The 19,897-nt window shown below is 43.5% G+C and overlaps 1 protein-coding gene across 3 annotated transcripts in view; it reads left to right on the plus strand.

Moving 5' to 3' along the window:
* Positions 1-19,897, plus strand: part of LOC109892746 (cytospin-B) — a 165,013-nt gene that overhangs the window by 79,721 nt on the left and 65,395 nt on the right. For all 3 annotated transcript variants that reach the window (XM_020485495.2, XM_020485496.2, XM_020485497.2), the window contains one exon: positions 15,632-17,187. In XM_020485495.2, the coding sequence (XP_020341084.1) occupies positions 15,632-17,187 (1,556 nt within the window). The remainder of the gene's footprint in view (positions 1-15,631; positions 17,188-19,897) is intronic.

Here is a 19,897-nt window from a genome sequence, read left to right on the forward strand (position 1 = left end):
CAGTTGTGGCAGGAAACAGAGTGAGTTTCTGCTGAGATTACCTGCAGATGGGTGGCAACGTGCTGGTGAGTTCTCAGGCGAGGACTATCTGTGCCTCCCCATCAGCAAATTTCACACACCACACCTCCCTGACAGCTGGGCTGCTTTCATACATGCAAGGCAATCAAGCCATTGTCTCTCACATTCTTCATGTCACTGCAAGGGATCCATCTTATTATGACATTTAGCCTATTGTACTGTCTATACTGTCTGACTCACCCAGACTATTATAGGCCTGCCCTTTTCACACTATCATGTCGAACCCAACCGTACAATGCTGGCTTGTAGTAACCATAGCAACTTTGGTAGATGTGTAATCAGTCCAGCGCAGCACAAAAGAGTCAGAGTGATCCACACTGAGATCCCAACACATCTCCCAGTGGTTTAATTCCCAGCATTTCTTCTTCAGAACGTTCAAGATAAGCCTCTCGTACATAGATAAGACGCTCTCTCATGTTGACATCGATAACTGTCTGTGAGAAACAGGACGTTCCTCTTGACATCGATATCGCTCTGCTGCTGAAATCGTAGTGATATTGTCTAGATCCACTGCACCTGGCAAATACTCTTCAAGAGTTATCTGGGCAGAGTCAGACCATGACACAGACCATGACACGATGAGCATTAGCAAAACACACCAAAGAATGTGCAAAGAAAGACGAGGAATCTGCAGCATCAGCTCTATTTTGTTGCATAGAGATTCTTATTGGAGAAAGACCAACATTAGGATTCAGGAAACAGACCAAGAAGAGGAGTCTCAGTGAGTTGCTCTACCCAGAGTACAGTAGCTAGAACCAGGTTAAAATACTAATAAAAATCATTTTAATATTTGATATGTGTTTGATTGACCCTCTGGTTTAATGGACCAATAAAAAGGGAAAAGGGATACTTAGTCAGTTGTTTACAATTGTAAAACATTTAAAAAGTAAGCCTTTTTAGATAAAACTATACTAAATATATCACGTCACCAAATAATTGATTAAAACACACTATAGAAACTCACTATCTACAGTAGCCTCAACAGCACCCAGTAGGGTAGCAACATGGCGTAGCCGGAGGACAGCTAGCTTCCGTCCTTCTCTGGGTACATTGACTTCAATGCAAATCCTAGGAGGCTGATGGTTCTCACCCCCTTCCATAGACTTACACAGTAATTATGACAAATACCAGAGGACGTCCTCCGGCCTATCAGAGCTCTTTCAGCATGAACTTACAGGTTCAGAGAATGATCTAGCTACAGCTAGCACTGCAGTGTATAACATGTGGTGAGTAGTTGACTCAGAGAGAAAGACAATAGTTTAACAGTTTTTCATAAATTAATTTCTTCCAAAATGAAGGAGAAGCAAGAGAGAAATAGAGATTGTCATTTTTTTTCTCAGTTTCACTTACTTAGCTAGCTAATGCAGCTAGCTAGTTTAGCCTACTGAAACACCCTGCTCAAACAGAGGGATGCTATGTTAGCTAGCTGGCCAACACAACACTGGAACTCTTCCAAGTCAAGGTAAGCTTTTTGTATTACTAATTTCTTGCCACAGGGGCCCGCTGGTGTAACTGCTTACTGACTGTACATTGTAACGTTACTGCATGATTGTAGCGGGTTTACTAACGCATTAGTTCTATTAGCTATGTTACTTTACCTAATATGGTGACAACGATGTAGGCTGTGTGTAGCGGTTTGGCTTGGAAATAATTTTTCGCCTGGTCACATACAGCTGATGTGTTGTGCATTGAAGTCCACAAGCGAAGGGAAGAGGTGAGAGGAGGAGAGCGCATAGATGCGATAAGGAATACAAAGTGGCTGCTGAAAAAAAAAAAAAGTTAATGAAAGTTAACTGTGTTTACGCGTGCTCAGGGGTGTATTCATTCCGCCAATTCTGTTGAAAAACGTTTCTTAAACGGAAGCAAATGGAATTAAACGGTGATAAACATACCTGAATTTGTGCAATAGAAACTCTTGTTTGCAACTGTTGGACAAATGATTACACCCTATATCAGCTATATGCAGGCTAGAGTGTATAAGGCAGTATTAAATGTCACTGTCTTTCCATGTGTCACCGTCTGTGACCTTAAATGTGTCTCTCGACCTGTGTGCACCTACATTGTAAACTTTAATTCATAGGCTTGGTTGTTGAAACCTTATGATGGGTATAGGGAAACATTTTGTATAATGTAGTATCCTAAACCTAATCGCTGTTACATTGAATGGGGTGAATGGAATATGAATAAGATTCATCCAATGTGCTGTAATAGAAATAAGGCCACAATCATGAAAAAAAAACGGCACTGACCACCACTGTTTCCACCACAGCAGTTAGGTTTACTGTACTGTAAACAAAGGGTTGTTCTGTGTTTGCAAAGCAAGGTGTGTCCTGTTTAAATGTCCTGTTTGTGTGTGGTGAAACATGGGCCCATACTCAGTACACACTACACAGACATTAAAACACTAGCTGCAGAATGGCTATCTGTGAATAATTTTTAGAAGCATGGTCAGAACTTAGACATCAGAGTTACCGACTGCACTGTCTTCATGTAGCCTACACTCATTGACCCTCAAAGACAGATTTAGTTGGATTTGCCATGTAAGCAGCATCCCAGTCTTTACAACAGTTTTTGTGTGTGAGGCATTTCAAACCAAACATCTCCTCAGAAGTTTGTGTATACAGTATCTCTCAATGTCTAGTTATGGATTTCCTTCAGCTAGACTGTGAAAGATAATCCAATCCTTTCCTGTTTGTTCTCTCCATGGCTGTCTGCTCTGTCATCTCCAGCCACAGACCATATTTGTTTGTAGTCTCCCGGGACTGTTTTCATGAGTAGCTGGCCAGCGCATGCAATATTTGGTCCTGGGTTGTGGGTTCCGAGATTAATTTGTTTGTGATGTCCTCCTCAGCTGAGCCCAGCAGCCGTCAGCAGACCAACCTGGTCACACCATCACTATCAGTTTTAGTTTTCACAGTAAGCACACGGAAATGTTTCCTACTTGATTAAGTTGTTTGTCTCGTGGTAAACATTTGATTTCAGACACAGCCTGTTTGTGGCATATGGCGATATCCTTACTATTACTAGAAAATATAATTTGTTTGCCTTTTGGTTACTATGGAAAAGGGTGGGGAACGGAGGTGTCTTTTTCTCAATAATACCTTCTAAATCCTGCATGTGGAAATCTCTCTCCCATTCTCAGATTAATCCTAAACCCACACATATATTAAATTTCATCGTCTACAGGGATTGTTCCAGGAAAAATAATCTCAAATACTTAATCTCTTCTCAATCATGTAGGATGTGTATTTGGATCATGAGAGAAATGTAAAAGTCACGGAGAAAAGTTCATATTAGAAAATAGAAATTAAGAAAGGCTGATGTGTTGGATGTTGTACTCAAATATACAGAATGATAAAAAAATATATAAAAATTATTCTAAACCAAGTTTTCAGAGCCTGCAAACATGTGTGAAATACCAAGATAAACATGACCAGTTTGAGCATCAAATTGAAAGGTTGAGATGTTTTGGTTTGTCGATTTATGTTGAACCCGAACAAACCCATGATGAGTTGTCCTCTGACGGTATCTTGGCCAATCAAGTGTTTAATGTCTAATGTCAATCCCTTTGTTTTAGCAGATATACGTTTTAGCTGTCGCTGTCCCCCTTTACCCTTTCTTTCAATCTCATGCGATGTGCTCATGCACTGATGTCTGTATCAAATGTATGCCTTTTGTAGAGAATGTACCTCAAAGCAGAGTTCCTCAGTAAAGGGGATGCTGTGGCTATATTATTAGCATGCACATTAGTTCAGTTTATACCCTAAAAAGGAACATCCTTCCTTCAGAATTGAATAGAAAGGTAATAAATGTGTCTACTGTGGCTTGCTAACTCCCCAAAGCAAAGCACATCATGCATTTTGTGAATACTTGTGTAAAGAAGATATTTCTGTATTTCATTTTAAATACATGTACAAACATTTCTAAAAACATGTTTCCACTTATGGAGTATTGTGTGTAGATGGGTGAGAAGAAGAAAAAAGTCATCCATTTTGAATTCAGGCTGTAACACAACACAAAGTGCAATAAGAAGGGGTATGAATACTTTCTGAAGGCACTGTATAGTGCAGACTTGCAGGTGTTGCTGTTCTAAAAAAAAGAGAGTCCACTTCTCAGCAGTTTTTGATGAATGATATGCCACTTGCTGACATTAGAGTCACTCACTACCCATAATGACTTGGACACAGGAATACATGAGTATGGGGTATTTTACTTCTGCTTACAGTAGAGGTTGTTGTGAATACTAGCCCTAGGCTCTACTCCTCTACTCCTTCCCTGCTGCCTTTCTGCTCTTGGTGTTTCAAATTGTTTTGGTTCTGGCACAGCAAGACCAGCAATTCCCCATCTCTGTGTAATCAGGTAGTGGTTTTTCTATATGGTGTGTGTACAGTATATTTCCGATCCATCACAAGTCAAAATGTAACCCTCTGTAAGTGAGTCAGCTTTTTGATCCCATACATACAGTAACTCTACTTCTTTCACTCCACTGAGTGATTTGCAGTCTCTATTTAGCCCAGCCAAAGCCCATCCATTCTGCTCTCTCTCTCTCTCTCTCCCTCTTTATTTATTTATATGCAGGATTATTGGCCAGCCTCAGCAGGGAAAATATCACCTCAGCCAATGTGGTGACAGATTCCATCCACTCTCTGTCTCTCCACACCGACCCTACTACTTATCCTTCACAGCCAGGCATGCCAAACTCACTCTTTACCTCCATTCTTTCTCCAAGTTAGTTCACATTAATATTTTCAGATTGGTCAACAGGATTTTAAAGCAACCCTTAAACTCTTCAAAAAGCCTCTAATTCACTCTGGGTTCGCGCCCAGGCTCTGTCGCAACCGGCCGCGACCGGGAGGTCCGTGGGGCGACGCACAATTGGCCCAGCGTCGTCCGGGTTAGGGAGGGCTTGGCCGGTAGGGATATCCTTGACGGGCCGGGCGCAGTGCATGCTAACCAAGGTTGCCAGGTGCACAGTGTTTCCTCCGACACATTGGTACGGCTGGCTTCTGGGTTGGATGCGCGCTGTGTTAAGAAGCAGTGCGGCTTGGTTGAGTTGTGTATTGGAGGACTCATGACTTTCATCCTTCGTCTCTCCCGAGCCCGTACGGGAGTTGTAGCGATGAGACAAGATAGTAGCTACTAAAAACAATTGGATACCACGATATTGGGGAGAAAAAGAGGTAAAATCAAACTAAAATTATATATATATATATATATATATATATATATATATATATATATATATATATATATATATATATATATATATATAAAAAGCCTCTAATTCCTTCCCTTTACTCAACTAGAACATGTTGTTGATACAGTGTGCCACGTTGATTGTGCATGGCATACGGCATGGACTTTGTACTATAGCTTATACTGTATGTACTCCACATATTATGCGACTACTATAGGATGAATATCTATACTTCGAATGACCATCTATGCGGCCTCGATTTTACATTTGCGCCTTCTTGTTCTCAGTCGTTTGGTTTTTAAGCTAATTCTTGGATCGAGATGTGCAATCATGCTGAAGCAGACTATTGGAGAGCATGTTATCTGAGCCCCCTAGATATAATTATGGCTTCAAATCTATTGTGGGGACTGGGGAGGTTATGGTACTATGGTAATAATCCCATAGACATGATGGCAGCATGTATGATCTGCAGGAATAAAGATTTAAAGATAGAACCACAAAGAACAAGGGAAGCGTTTGTTGGGTTTGAGAATCTGTGGATCTGCAGATACTGGACGTTTTCCAAGTGCAGATAATATATCCAGTCAAATCCCCAATGCAATAATTTCCTAAACTCAATAGTCCGGAGAGCCCATGCAAAGCCAGGCGGTGACCTTCTGGTCTAAACCCAGGACTTTTGTACACTACTTCTAAACCAGCCCTTAAGCTGACACTCACAGAGTGATGTGTGTTACAGCTGCTGCTTATCCTCCATGGTCCTGGTAACTGTCTGTGAAACTAGACCATTTACCTGATTTACACCACTTCCGATCACCGGCAAATGCAATTACACCATCCTTCAAACGGCGCACAAATCAGATTCCTATTCATTGATGTGCCTCTTATGTGGTATACTGTATGTAGTAGACTATGGGAAATGGGGGGTTTATTGAAATCCTGCATTCGTTGAGTGCCTGCCTCTACTATATCCCCTTCTGCTATCTGCTATAGTAGGCCCATAAAATGTATCTGGTGACATTCTAGAACATTCTGGGCTTTAAATCAGATGTGATCTGCAGATCCGCTCTCTAATCATACTATGCACTCTCCTCCTCCACATTATGATGTCATGTCCTGACTCTGACCCAAAGTCTTTGGGACCTGGGACCAAGAGATTATGTTTTGGCCAGAAAAAAGCCCAGTCAGTGTAAGTGCATTTAGGCTAGAGCTTTCATCAACTCATATGGAGGAACTATTGTGGAATATCAGTCCATTTAAGTCTTTGGGACCTGAGACACAGGCCAAGAGATTAAGTTTTGACCAGAGTGAATTTAGACCGTCTGTCCGAGTTTCAGGAACCTTAGTGGAATATCTGTACTTACTAGTATTGCAAGTAAACAATGCTAGAGTCTGTGTTTCTTGGCTAACTCATAGTTGGCAGTATCTATTTCTGCTAGAAGAGTTAGGATGATGATTTTAATTGTTGTCTGATGTTTGTCTGATGATGGAACCAAAGGAACCGTTAGTCTTTAAAAGAACATAAATACTATTTGAATCAAGGTCTGGAGGATGATGTGTCCCTTGGACTGTGACAGCTAGCGTTAACGTTTGCCTCCCCTGTCCCTGACTGACTGACCATCCTGGCTGACCATTTCCTGTATCACAGTGACGCATATGGAAACCCCACTGTGAGTCTGTCTTCCGCACCAGCAAGAAGAGTGGAATGCCTGTGTGAGCCCAGGGCCTGAGAGATAAGCTCCAGTTTACCCAGTCACTCCCCATCCCGTCCTGTCTAGTCTGGTCACAGATCTGTTTGTGCCATCTTGCCAACTCCTGTGTTGAGTTGCCAAGACAGCACAAACATATCTGGGACCACCAGGCTATGTCCTGTCCAGTTGCTGCCTGGACAACAGGAAACCCCAGACAGAGAGAGAGATGGATATTATTTTTTATCTGACTGCTCTGTACCCCCCACGTCCACCTGACTGGAAAACATTAGACTGCACTTCCTGGAACTCCAGAGGGGGCGGGCTAGGGGTGGAAATGAGACGTGTGTGTGTGTGTGTGCACACACGTGTGTGGTGTGGAAATGAGACTGAGGGAGATTCTTTCCCTTTCAAAGGTCATTAATTCCTTCGTGATAGCAGTCAGCCACTGACTGACGGTACCACTGTGTCATTGCAGATGCCAACGGTTCTGACACTTGACCGGCCTGACTGGCCCCGGCCACTTATCTGTCATCGTCACTCCCTCTCCTGTCCCCCCGTGTAAATGAAATTAAAGACGGCTGGGCTGGGGGCTGCCTTTCCTTCCCCTCACAATGCAGCCTGTTACCTCTTGGCTGCTGGCTTGGCTTGGCTGGCTGGTAACGCTGGTGTCCAGAAGCCACTGAGCCACAAGTCCCCTGCCGATCTGTGATTTCAAACCTCATCTTCATTAAAAAGATAGATATGGACCAGAGTGCATTATTGTGATGAGGTACTCATACTGTGTGTTATTAATTAATTAAACAATTAATTAATGTAAACAAAGCAATCATTTCCGATTATTTCAGGAAGCCATTTCAACAGGACTCGAGATCAGAAGTGGGGTTACTAACAATGGTTCTCTCTGTGTGGACATGTGTTTTCTGGCATGTCAGCAGTATTCTGTGTAGAAACATGAATGTTTTAAGTTAAAAGTTGGAGTTTGGGTTAATGACTTTGGTCAAGCCTGTTGATCTTGGCTTCCACTGCTGGCTTCATTTGGCCGCCTGCAATCTAAATCCTGTTACTGTGGCTTCTCCTCCAAAACCCCCTATCCTGCAATGATTAGTCCATGATTCACTATTGTGAATATTACTTTCTTACCAAATGAGCACAAAAAAGAAAACTCTTGTCAAAAAATGTTGTGTAGCCTTTCTAGTGTTCCTCAACATGACCGAAAGCCCATTCTACTTGGCAGCAGTAGTTATCTTTCTTTCCAAAGCTAATGTTTCACATTATTTACACTTTGCTATCAATGAGAGTCAGTCTCCAGAGGTTGTTGGAGGATTTACACATGGCTAAAAGTATGTGGACATCTGCTCGTCGAACGTCTCATTCCAAAATCATGGGCATTAATATGGAGTTGGTCCCGCTTTGCTGTTATAACAGCCTCCACTCTTCTGGGAAGGCGTTCCACTAGATGTTGGAACATTTCTTCAGAGACTTGCTAACATTCAGCCACAAGAGCATTAGTGAGGTTGGGCACTGATGTTGGGCGATTAGGCCTGTTTAGAATGTCAATGTATGCTGTAGTGTTTAGATTTCCCTTCACTGGAACTAAAGTTCCTAGCCCGAACCATGAAAAACAACCCCAGACCATTATTCCTTCTCCACCAAACTTTACAGATGGCACTATGCATTGGGGAAGGTAGTGTTCTCCTGGAATCCTCCAAACCTCCAGATTCATCTGTCAGACTGCCAGATGGTGAAGCGTGATTCATCACTCCAGAGAACGGGTTTCCACTGCTCCAGAGTCCAATAGCGGCGAGCTTTACACCACTCCAGCCGACGCTTGGCATTGCGCATGGTGATCTTAGGCTTGTGTATGGCAGCTCGGCCATGGAAACCCATTTCATGAATTTCCAGACAAACAGTTATTCTGCTGACGTTGCTTCCAGAGGCAATTTGGAACTCATTAGTAATTGTTGCAACTGAGGACAGACAATTTTTACGCACAGCACTCTGTGGTCCTGTTCTGTGAGCTTGTGTGACCTACCAATTTGCGGCTGAGCCATTGTTTCACCTTGACGTTTCCACTTCACAATAACAGCACTTACAGTTGCCCGATGCAGCTTTAGTAGGCCATACATTTCACTAACTTGTTGGAAAGGTGGCATCCTCTGACGGTGCCACGTTGAAATTTTGCTGCCAATGTTTGTCTATGGAGATAACATGAATGTGTGCTCGATTTTATATACCTGTCAGCAACGGGTGTGGCTGAAATAGCCGAATCCACTCATTTGAAGGGGTGTCCACATGCTTTTGTATATATGTGACCGACCACCTCAAGTCGGTCTTATGTAGCAACATTTGAAATTGTATTTTTTACATTGGATAAAAGTAGAGACTCAGAGCTAGAAAATGGTATATCATACACTGCAGTTGAGGAACAATGGGAAAGTTGATAAACTTGTAAACCCACTTCTTAGAAAATGGCCCTTGAATTTTTTAGTACACCTACTGGAGAGCTCTTCTTTGTCTACACCCCTTCAGTATCGTTCACACCCTCTTAAGCCTTAGCCCCACCCATCTCTTTAAGGATTCACATGTGAGGCCATGTGGTAAACACACACTATATCAAATAAAATCTATGTTTATTTGTCACATGCATAGGATACAGAAGATGTAAACGGTACAGTGATAGTACTTGCATAGTAGCAATATCAAAAACAGAAAGTGTCAAGATAAAAGATATTTTATATTTTTAGATGACGCTTACCCGACACACTTGTCTAAATTGATGAGTCATGTGAAGGAAATGCTATAACCACCCCTCACTCACATCTAGCTAAGTGGAAGGGTCACTATTGTCTAGACATGTGCACATGTTCATGAAATACAATAGATGGCCTTAATCACGCCCATATACACCTGCTAATTTGATGGGTCATGTAATAAACCAGCCAAAGTAGAAACTTTTGTTTAGACATGTAGCTAGCTAGCTAAACGATGAACCGGCATAACCCCAACTCATACTACTACCAATACAGACATTGTCATAGCTGTAGTATGAATCTGCAGGTGGTTAAACCTAACAAACTAGGTTCAATGTTAGCTAGTTAACATTAGGCTATAACTATCAATGCAAATGGTTTTCTGTTTCAAATAATATTGTAACACAGATCATACACATGACGTTAACTAGCGATCCAGCAAGCTAACGTTTGCTAGCTAACAAACAGTACACTTTAACTTGCGATGAAAATTACTTCCTGACAAAATTAGAAACTTATCAGACTGGAGCCATTTAACTCCATTTTGTTTGTAGCTACATCTTGTTTGGCCAGCTCTGTGTCAAGTCACCCCGGTTCATACTGACCGTGGTGTGTGCAGAAAGTAGCCCATCACTTTTTCCTTCTGATCTGTCGATAGCACCAGCTAAATTTAGGGCATCAATGTTGGGAAAAGTAGCAAAACTTTTGTTGTTCTCGATGGCTAACGTTATATCATATAATGTTAGGTGCGGTAGGGCGGCAGGGTAGCCTAGTGGTTAGAGTGTTGGACTAGTAACCGGAAGGTTGCAAGTTCAAACCCCCAAGCTGACAAGGTACAAATCTGTCGTTCTGCCCCTGAACAGGCAGTTAACCCACTGTTCCTAGGCCGTCATTGAAAATAAGAATTTGTTCTTAACTGACTTGCCTAGTTAAATAAAGGTTAAAAAAAAGGACTGTCAACACATACTGAACAGCTCATGTTATAGACAGAAGCCGGCTACATGGCAGACCAATCCAAACTCAGCTCCCGGCATGTCTAGCCCATGCTTTATCTCAGCCAATCAGTGGGAAGGTTCTTGTTTATTTCCATGGCTAAACCAACTAGGCTTGTAATTTAACAATTTTATGGATGAAATACTAGTTTGTTATTAAGGCATATGAAGTTCACATGTTCCAGAAGGCATTTCTGCGAGAAAAAAACGTATTTCGATTTTGTTTTTTTATAATGTTTACGTTCAAATGCTGCTCCTGTGAAGTAGTGACATGTGACATACGCCTAGTTTCTTGAAACGAGTCATTCGCTATCTCTCTCCATAGATTTTTTTGATCTCTCTGTTACTCTCAGCCTTTCTCTCTCATCTCTCTTTTTCTTCCCCACTTTCTCTCTCTCTCACCATTTCAGTAACCCATAAAAATAAGGAGTTGTCATTGTCTGTCAAAGGCTTGGCAAGTCAGGCCCAGATAACTTTGGAGTCAGGAAGCGTTTGTCCCAACTGAGGATTTTAAATAGTTGGCTATTAATTCACAGCTTGTCTTCTTTGTGCTTTCCTTTAACTTATTTTAAATTGTGAAACATATGGTGGATCATGAATACCCTGAAAGTAGGCTTAGCTAAGAGGTTTAGAAGTTATGGATGGTTTTATATGATGTGTTGGAAGAAAAAAGTCAAATCGGTCTATCTTCTGCACTGTATCAAACATGTCGATCTCAGCATAGATAAATTGAGGCACTGAGGCTTTTCTTCAATGTTCTCCTTCCTATCACCCCCCTTTTATAGCCCAGCTAGCATCTGATAACTGGCACCTCTCCTGGATAAAGCATGCCTCTGCTCTCCTCTGAGATTGGCGGACTGTTTGATGAGGATAAGATGAGATGATTCCCATTGAGCAGCTGCTCTGTCTTGGCCTTGAGGCTGCATGGCCAACTGTGCCACTAACTATCACTGCCCATACCTGGCTCTATGTGAGACCGAACCCTCCTTTTGGACAGGGAAGGGTTGGCTACAGTAACGCTGAGAGAGAGAAAGAGTGAGAGAGCGAGAGAGAGAAAGAGAGTAAGAGAGAGAGAGAGGGTTCCATTGTTAGGCCTCTATATGAGATGTGGAATGAGAAATAAACTCGTATTTGTTTTCTTTCAAATACTTTGAGCGTTCAATTGAGCCTGTCTGCCAGATGGACGGGGTTTGCACATTTGGAACTATTCCATTGGCTCTAATGTGCCAGGCAAGCTCCATCAAGCACTATTTCAAATACTATTTGAACCCAGGTCTGGGGCCTCATTTGTAAACGTTGCATATGCACAAAATATGCCCCAAAATATGTGTTAGCCAGTTTTCACTCAAAATTTGCCATTTATAAAAACTGAATTTGACATGAGAATGTGCTTATCCTCCCGCACACTGTAGACCATGGGTACGCACAGTTTCTAGTGGTTGAAGTCTTGCATTGCAAGAAGGCAAAAGAAGCCTAGTAGTAGCCTTGTGCAAATGGAGAATATATGATGACATTCTTATTTATAACAAAAAACAGGTAGTTAAATATAATAACAAGATTTAATCATTTGCCGTTAGTAAGAAGAGATCAAAAATCTCTAAATCTTTATTTTATCTTTGCATTCTAAAATAATTTGAAATAGGTATATTAAAACTCCTCCCCTTTTCTGACTGTGATGGTTTCATAGGTAACTCTTGAAATAGCCTATAGGCCTACAACAAGTTTGGATAGGTTACCATTCATCCCTTCTCTCATTTATTGGACCTACTTCACATTAGTAAATAGATCCAGCTATTTGAAGTATTTTGCTCATTGCGATCCAATCTGAAGCACAGTTAAACGATCGAACAAACGTTTCACCTTTTCCATTGACATTTGTAGGCTTTACATTAGTTTTTTTATAATCACGGTTTCTGATTTCGGTTTCAATCATTTTTTCAAATGTTAAATGCACTATGCATTATGTGGGTTGAATTCTGTAACAACACAGAATAAAACAATTAATAAAAGTCCCCATGATGGTAGTGACTGCCCATTACGGCTCACTTGTTAACCACCATTTATTCACTTTACTTTTATAAAATATTTCAGTTATTGTGTAGTATATATTACATTTGTTTTATTTGATGACTTTATTATTTCATTCCAAGTAATCATCGCATCTCCATAGAGCTGCTGCGTCTGCTGTCTGACAAAATCCCTATTTTGTAGTTCTTCAAAGTAAATAAGGCATACTTTTTTCTACATGTATTTTCATGTAGAGATACCTCACGAAGCAACAGTTATTCTCTATTTCACCTCACTATCCATACAAGAAATGACCAGGTGCATCTCTCATTTAATTGGGCCTATTAGATAGGCTATTAGAATTTGAAGTTTTTGCTCTAACCTTTGCATTCGACAGGGACCGTGGTTTATTACATACAATAGGATTTAACAGCCGAACAGGCAGTTGATCTTTTGCATTGAAGTGTGTAGGCTACCACTGTAAGAAGGCCTTCTGCAGTAAAAAAAAAAAAAGGATGCAATGTTTGAGAATACGCTGTCAGTGCAGCATATTTAGGTTTGGGAAAAAGTAAATGTAACACATTATGTTTACAGGCCCACCAAAAATGTGCTATTGTTTTCATCTTTCAGAAATGGTCAGAATGGCTGTGTTCCAGCCAGCCTTCCTTTCTCTGTATTGTATTTTAATGTACTGTAAATGTTTACCTACGTATTAAGTTGGCTTGTTTTGCACACAGATTTATGTCATGGCTATGTGCACAGGGACAAGCTGTAGTGAAGTCATGGTAAACGGGAGGTGAGTCCTCCCAATGAGGAAAGTGAGTTTATACAGTCCATATGGTTTTTATTCAGTTGGACTGGGAAGTAGAAGGAGAGCGTTACTGTATGTGGGGGGCTATGAATGGGAGATGTCCCAGAGTCCCACTTCAACTCCAAACATTAGTCATCTTAATGGAAACGGACTGAGCTTAAACACATCTGTCTCTCTCTCATTCACTCTCCTTTTATTCATCTATCCCTCTCTTTCACTTTCCTTCTGTTACTCTTCCTCTATATGTTATATAATAAGAATAAGAGCAATTGTGTGTGTGTGTGTGTGTGTGTGTGTGTGTGTGTGTGTGTGTGTGTGTGTGTGTGTGTGTGTGTGTGTGTGTGTGTGTGTCAGTCTGTCAGTTTCTGTTAATACACATACCGTACATGCATCCCCAAACATCTTAATATGCCAATCTGTAATGTATTATGATGTAGTCGTTTTTTAACCTAACACAACTGATTTCATCACAGTCTTTATTCATAAACAAGTAGCTGTTAAAATGTTAAAATCTTCCATGTGATAATACATCATTTAGGTGTGTATGGCCTCATTCTGTCTGTAGTGGATGCATCCACTGTAAAATGCACAGAGATGTAAGTGATTATAGATTTTTAATGACAGCCTGGGATCTTGGCAAAGCAAAGGCTAGTCCACTGGGAAATACACTAGAGTTCACTCTACCTGACTGATGGAGAACCAATGCAAAGTTGATTAATGGGCATTTAAATGACTGGCTTTTGCTTGCTCTCACTCAAGCGGAGTAGTTAGGTCCTTATTTTTTGACTGAAGGAAAACCACAATGTCTGTCTGCAGTCACTCTGTGTGCCAGCCAATCTGCCATGTTATTTTTTATAGCTTTGATATTTAATGTTTTACTGGAACTATTTGTCGTTTTATTGTGATTTTATTTTATTATGAAAAGAAAGTGTCCAGCGTCCTTGCTATATATATGTGTGTGTGTGTCATTTTTATTTTTGCAAGCTTAGCAATTTATGATTGTGTTATTGTAAAAAGAAAGCACACCGAGTTCCGAGCTCCTTGCTTTATATAGAAGCATAGTTGAGTGCTGATAAAGTAAGTTAGGTCTCTGACTCCTTTCTCTGTGGTCCCGGCCTCAGCAACACTCTCCTTTTCATCCACAGAACCCCACTTTAAGAATGTTAAACCACGCTGTGCCCCTGAGATTGTCTGAGGCTTGGCAGGCACAGCCAGCCCGTACAAAGGGGTGATAGTCCCTGCAAAGTGCCCATCAATGGAGAAGTGCTTTAAGAGCCCAGAGGGGTGTAGGATTTCCATTCCAAATGAGCCCAGACTATTTGTTTGTGAGTGTGTGTTTGTTTGTAGGTGTGGATGTGAGCCAACGTGCCAGTGTATCTTGAATGTTTTGTGTGTGTGCGAGTGTGGATGTGTGTGTTGTTTATGGGGTTATACAGAATCCTGGTCTATCTCTTCTTGCCCAGGCTGTGCAGTAGTCTGTGCCCTCTGGAGTTGATGGCAGTCAGTCTAGTGTGTCATCAACACAGCGCTCTTTTTGTGTCTGTCCACTGACTGGGCTGCTTTGTGCTGGAACGTTCCATGTGTCCCGGACCATTCCTGGTCATCCCTGGTAACAAGAACCCCCTGTGTCTGTGTTGCTGTTTGCTGATAATTTTAAAACAAACAATAAAAGCCTTTCAGATGGCGCCCTGCTCACGCGGGCGATGAATCAGTAAAAGCTCTTCGTATTTGAGAGAGAGATGTCTGGAAAGCCATCCGGGGCCTGTGGACCCACTGGAATGCTATTAGGCGGAGGAAGCCTTCAATGGCCACAGTAACACAGACACAGTGCCAACCAGCCAGCCATTCAGCCATCAAAACAAATAAATGGATCTATGAATATTGTTGCATGATTGACCCCTGTTGATGACAATTGCAACACCTGATGATGACAATTGCAACAACATATTATCACTGCATCACAATAGAGCTTCAGTCTGAGTGGGAAATTGTTTCTATTGAATGGTAAGGACATTACAGGCATTAGTCCAAAGCATTACCACTTTACTAGTGGCCTTTCAAAAAGAAAGCAGCAGACTCTGAATGTGTGTTTTGATCATCTTTTTCAGGCGTCCAATCAGGATCCAAGAAGTCTGGTATCCCTGCCCCCAGGGAGATTCCTCCCACCATGACCCGGGACCGTGTGTCGCTGAGGGACCAGCTGCGGACCTCCACGACCAAGAAGATGGTCCCCAGCGCCAGCACCTCCAGCCTGGCCACCCTGGCAGCCAAGCACCAGCGTGGCTCCACCACCACAAAGCCCAGGGTGGACGCCGAGGGCTCGGAGAGAGGCTTCCTGGAGTGCCAGGTGAAGGAGCTTCTGGCCGAGGCCAAGGCCAAGGAGTTTGAGATCAGCAAGCTGAGGATCGAGCTGCAGCGCTGCCGGGGGAAAGCCTCGTTGTCTTCATCCCCCTCGCCTCACAACACCCCCTCCACCCCACCTGAGGGTGCCCCCGATCAAGGCCAAGGTCTATCCCAGCAGGCCACTGATGCCCAGGCCCTGGTGGGGGAGCTGAGGGAGAAGAACGGGAAATTTCAGAGGGAGCTGGCGGCTCTGAGGGAGGAGAACCAGGCCCTGAAGGAGAAGCTTCTCTCCCTGGAAACTTTGCCTGCCTCTCCTCTGTCCAACCACACTACCACCACCACTTGCCCCTCCAAGCCCTCCGTCAACGGCCTCCCCTCAGAAAACAACACTAGTCCCCCAGCCAAGTCACCCACACCCAGCCCGCTCAAAACCTCAGTCTCCTCCGGCAGTGACATCACCAAGGGCTCGCCCTCTCCGGACTCCTCAGAGTTTGAGAAGATCCCATCGCAGTCTGACTCAGTGAGCAGCAGTGGTGTAGGGGTGGGGAAGGGTCCGGGTCACGACCCTTCAGTGGAGAGCCTGACGGAGCAGATCCAGAAGATGGAGGAAAGTCAGCACAGCACGGCAGAGGAGCTCCAGGCAACACTACAGGAGCTGGCCGACCAACAGCAGGTGGTTCAGGAGCTGACGGCTGAGAATGAGCGCCTGGCCGAGAAGAAGGGCCTCCTACAGACATCGCTGCAGCAGCAGAGGGAGAGGGTAGAGTTGCTGGCCCAGAAGAATGAGGCCCTGGCCGGGAAGCTGCAGGAGGTGGCCCAGGTCCAGAGCGGGGACGAGTCCCGGGCAGCTGAGCTGGAGCAGCGCTACACTGACCTGGTGGAGAGCTCTCACTCAGAGAGGGAGAAGCTGGTGGACATCCAGCAGCAGCTGACGGGGAGCCTGAGGACCCTGGAAGAGGAGCACCAGGAAACCCAGGGGCAGGTGAGGTCCCTCAGGCAGGAGAGGGATGACCTCCAGGGCCAGCTGGAGAAGGAGGTGGAGGCCGGGGGTGAGATGACGCGGGAGGCTGAGGAACATAGGGCTGCAACGGATGCCCTGAGGGTGGAGAACGGACGGCTCAAAGCCCAGGTGGACCTAGAGAGACAGAAGGTTGGGGAGCTGAAGGCCATGCAGAGTGCTGGGGACAGCACAGAGCTGCAGAGGCTGCTGAAGGCGGCCCATTCTGAGAGAGACAGACTGGAGGGGGAGGTAACAGAGCTACGGCAGGAGCTGCTACAGGCCCAGACTGACACTGAACACGCACAGGGACTGCTGTCCAAGGTGGGTGGGACACCAAGCCATATAGAATAGAATAGAGTAGAAACTTTATTACTCACCAAGGTGGGTGGAATACCAATTTGCATCTCATCCTCGAGCAGTCGGTGTGAGAAATGGGTGCGAGGCGGGGTTCTGTGGGGTTATTTAAGATACTCTTTAGGTAGGGTTTCAGATGTTTTCGGAAGATGGGCAGGGACTTTCTTGCCCTAGCTTTAGGGGGAAGCTGGTTCCACCAATGGGGTGCCAGGACAGAGCTTTGACTGGGCTGAGCGGGAGCTGCCCTCCCGTAGGGGTGGGAGTGCCAAGAGACCAGAGGATGCAGAACGAGGTGCTCGGGTTGGGGAGTAGGGTTTGAGCATAGCCTGAAGGTAAGGAGGGGCAGTTCCTCTTGCTGCTCCGTAGGCAAGCACCATGGTCTTGTAGTGGATACAAGCTTCCTACACAATACCTCATCTTCCATGATGGTTTGAATTAGGATAAATATTGTATTGCTAATGAAGACAGGCTTTGTGGCTTTAGTTCAGCACTTTCCCTCACCACTCTCCAACGTATGAACTCATGTTCTATGAAATTGTTTTCATCTGCTTATAGGATCAGAGAGCTTGAGTGAGCAGTGGTTTTCCCCCACAACACCACACGTCAGCAGCCTGGGCTGTGTGGGTTTAGGGTACCTTCTGTGGTTGTTGATGTGAACACGGGGTGTGTCCTAGTCAGCTGCCTCTGACTGATGTCATAACTATTTGACTCTACACTGGGGTGGTCCTGGGTTCATACAGTATTTGTTTTCTTTCAAATACTTTTGCCCCGTTTCATTGAGCCTGCCTGTTGCAATGGAACCAATGGAATAGTCCCAAATGTTGAAATGCTGACCATCTGGCACACGTTCAATCAAACATTAAAACTACTTGAAAGAAAATAAATCCTATCTGAACCCTGGCAGGTCAAGTCGAGTGACATATGACTCAGGCTTCTGGCTCCTGACAAACGGGTGTGAGGGCGAGGCCGGTAAATAATGACTTCAGTCACTAACGTCATGCTCTACATACTGTAAGAAGACGTGCTGTGGAGAATGCATTGTATCATCAATATCTTTTTTTAATACAATACATCATGCCTGGGTGACGATATAAGCTTTGCACAAGCTTTGTACACCTGTATTTGTGGAGTTTCTCCCATTCTTCTCTGCAGATCCTCTCAGGCTCTGTCAGGTTGTATGGGGAGCATTGCTGCACAAATTTGAACATAAAGTGGAAAAAGTCAATACTTTCCGAATGCACTGTAACTAAGATTAAGTGACAGGTAATAAACAGTAGTAGCTGCGTATGTGAAGAGTAAAAAAAAGTTTGTGCAAAAAAGGTCAATGCAGATAGTCTGGGTAGCTATTTGGATAACTATTTAACTAACTATTTAGCAGTCTTATGCCTTCGGGGTAGAGGCTTTTCAGGGTCCTGTTGGTTCCAGACTTGGTGTGTTGGTATTGCTTGCCGTGCGGTAGTAGAGAAAACAGTCTATGATTTGGGTGGCTGGTATCTTTGACAATTTTTAGGGCCTTCCTCTGACACCACCTGGTATAGAGGTCTGAATGGCAGGACACTCTGTAGCGCCTTGTGATTGGATGCCAAGCAGTTGCCATACCAACGTGGTGATGCAGCACGTCAAGATTCTCTCAATGGTGCAGCTGTAGAACTTTCTGAGGATCTGAGGACCCATGCCAAATATTTTAAATCTCCTGAGGGGGAAGAGGTGTTGTCGTGCCCTCTTCACAACTGTGTTGGTGTGTGGCCCATGATAGGTCCTTAGTGATGTGGACACCAAGGAACAGTGGACACCTGCTCCAGTACAGCCCCTTCAATGTGAATGAGGGTGTGCTCGGCCCTCCGTTTCCTGTAGTCCACAATCAGCTCCTTTGTCTTGCTGACGTTGAGGGAGAGGTTGTTGTCCTGGCACCACACTGCCAGGTCTTTGACCTCCTCTCAACAGACACTGGGAGACAAATTTACCTTTCAGCAGGACAATTGCCTAAAACACAAGGCCAAATATACACTGGAGTTGCTTACCAAGACAACCTTGAATGTTCCTGAGTGGCCTAATTACAGTTTTGAGTTAAATCAGCTTGAAAATGTATGGAAAGACTGGAAAATGGCTGTCTACCAATGATCAACAACCAACTTAACAGAGCTTGAATAATGTTTTTAAGGATAATGTGTGAATATTGTATGTACAATCCAGGTATGCAAAGCTTTTAGAGACTTATCCAGAAAGATTCACAGCTGTAATCGCTACCAAAGCTGATTCTATCATGTATTGACTCAAGGTGTTGTAACACTTATCTAATTAAGATATATTAGTGGTTTTTTTCCCATTAATTAAAAAATATTGTATTTTGTATAGATCATTGACAAAAAAATGACATTTAAATCCATTTTAATTCCACTTTGTAACACAACAAAATTAGAAATAAGTCAAGGGTTGTGAGTTCTTTCTGAAGAAACTGTATATTATCCATGTCCTTGTTCAGCCACGACTCTGAGAAACACAGTATATTACAGTTATTCCGGTCCTGTTGATACAGTAGGATAGTCTCGAACAGAGCTCGTCCAGTTGGTTCTCCAGTGTTTGTACGGTCGCCAATTGAATTCAGGGTAGAGGCGGTTTATGTACTCGCCGACATAGTTTCATCAGGTAGCCCTCACGTTGGCCTCTCTTGCGCCGC

This window comes from Oncorhynchus kisutch, linkage group LG6 (genome assembly GCF_002021735.2).
Source record: "Oncorhynchus kisutch isolate 150728-3 linkage group LG6, Okis_V2, whole genome shotgun sequence".
Lineage (NCBI taxonomy): Eukaryota > Metazoa > Chordata > Actinopteri > Salmoniformes > Salmonidae > Oncorhynchus > Oncorhynchus kisutch.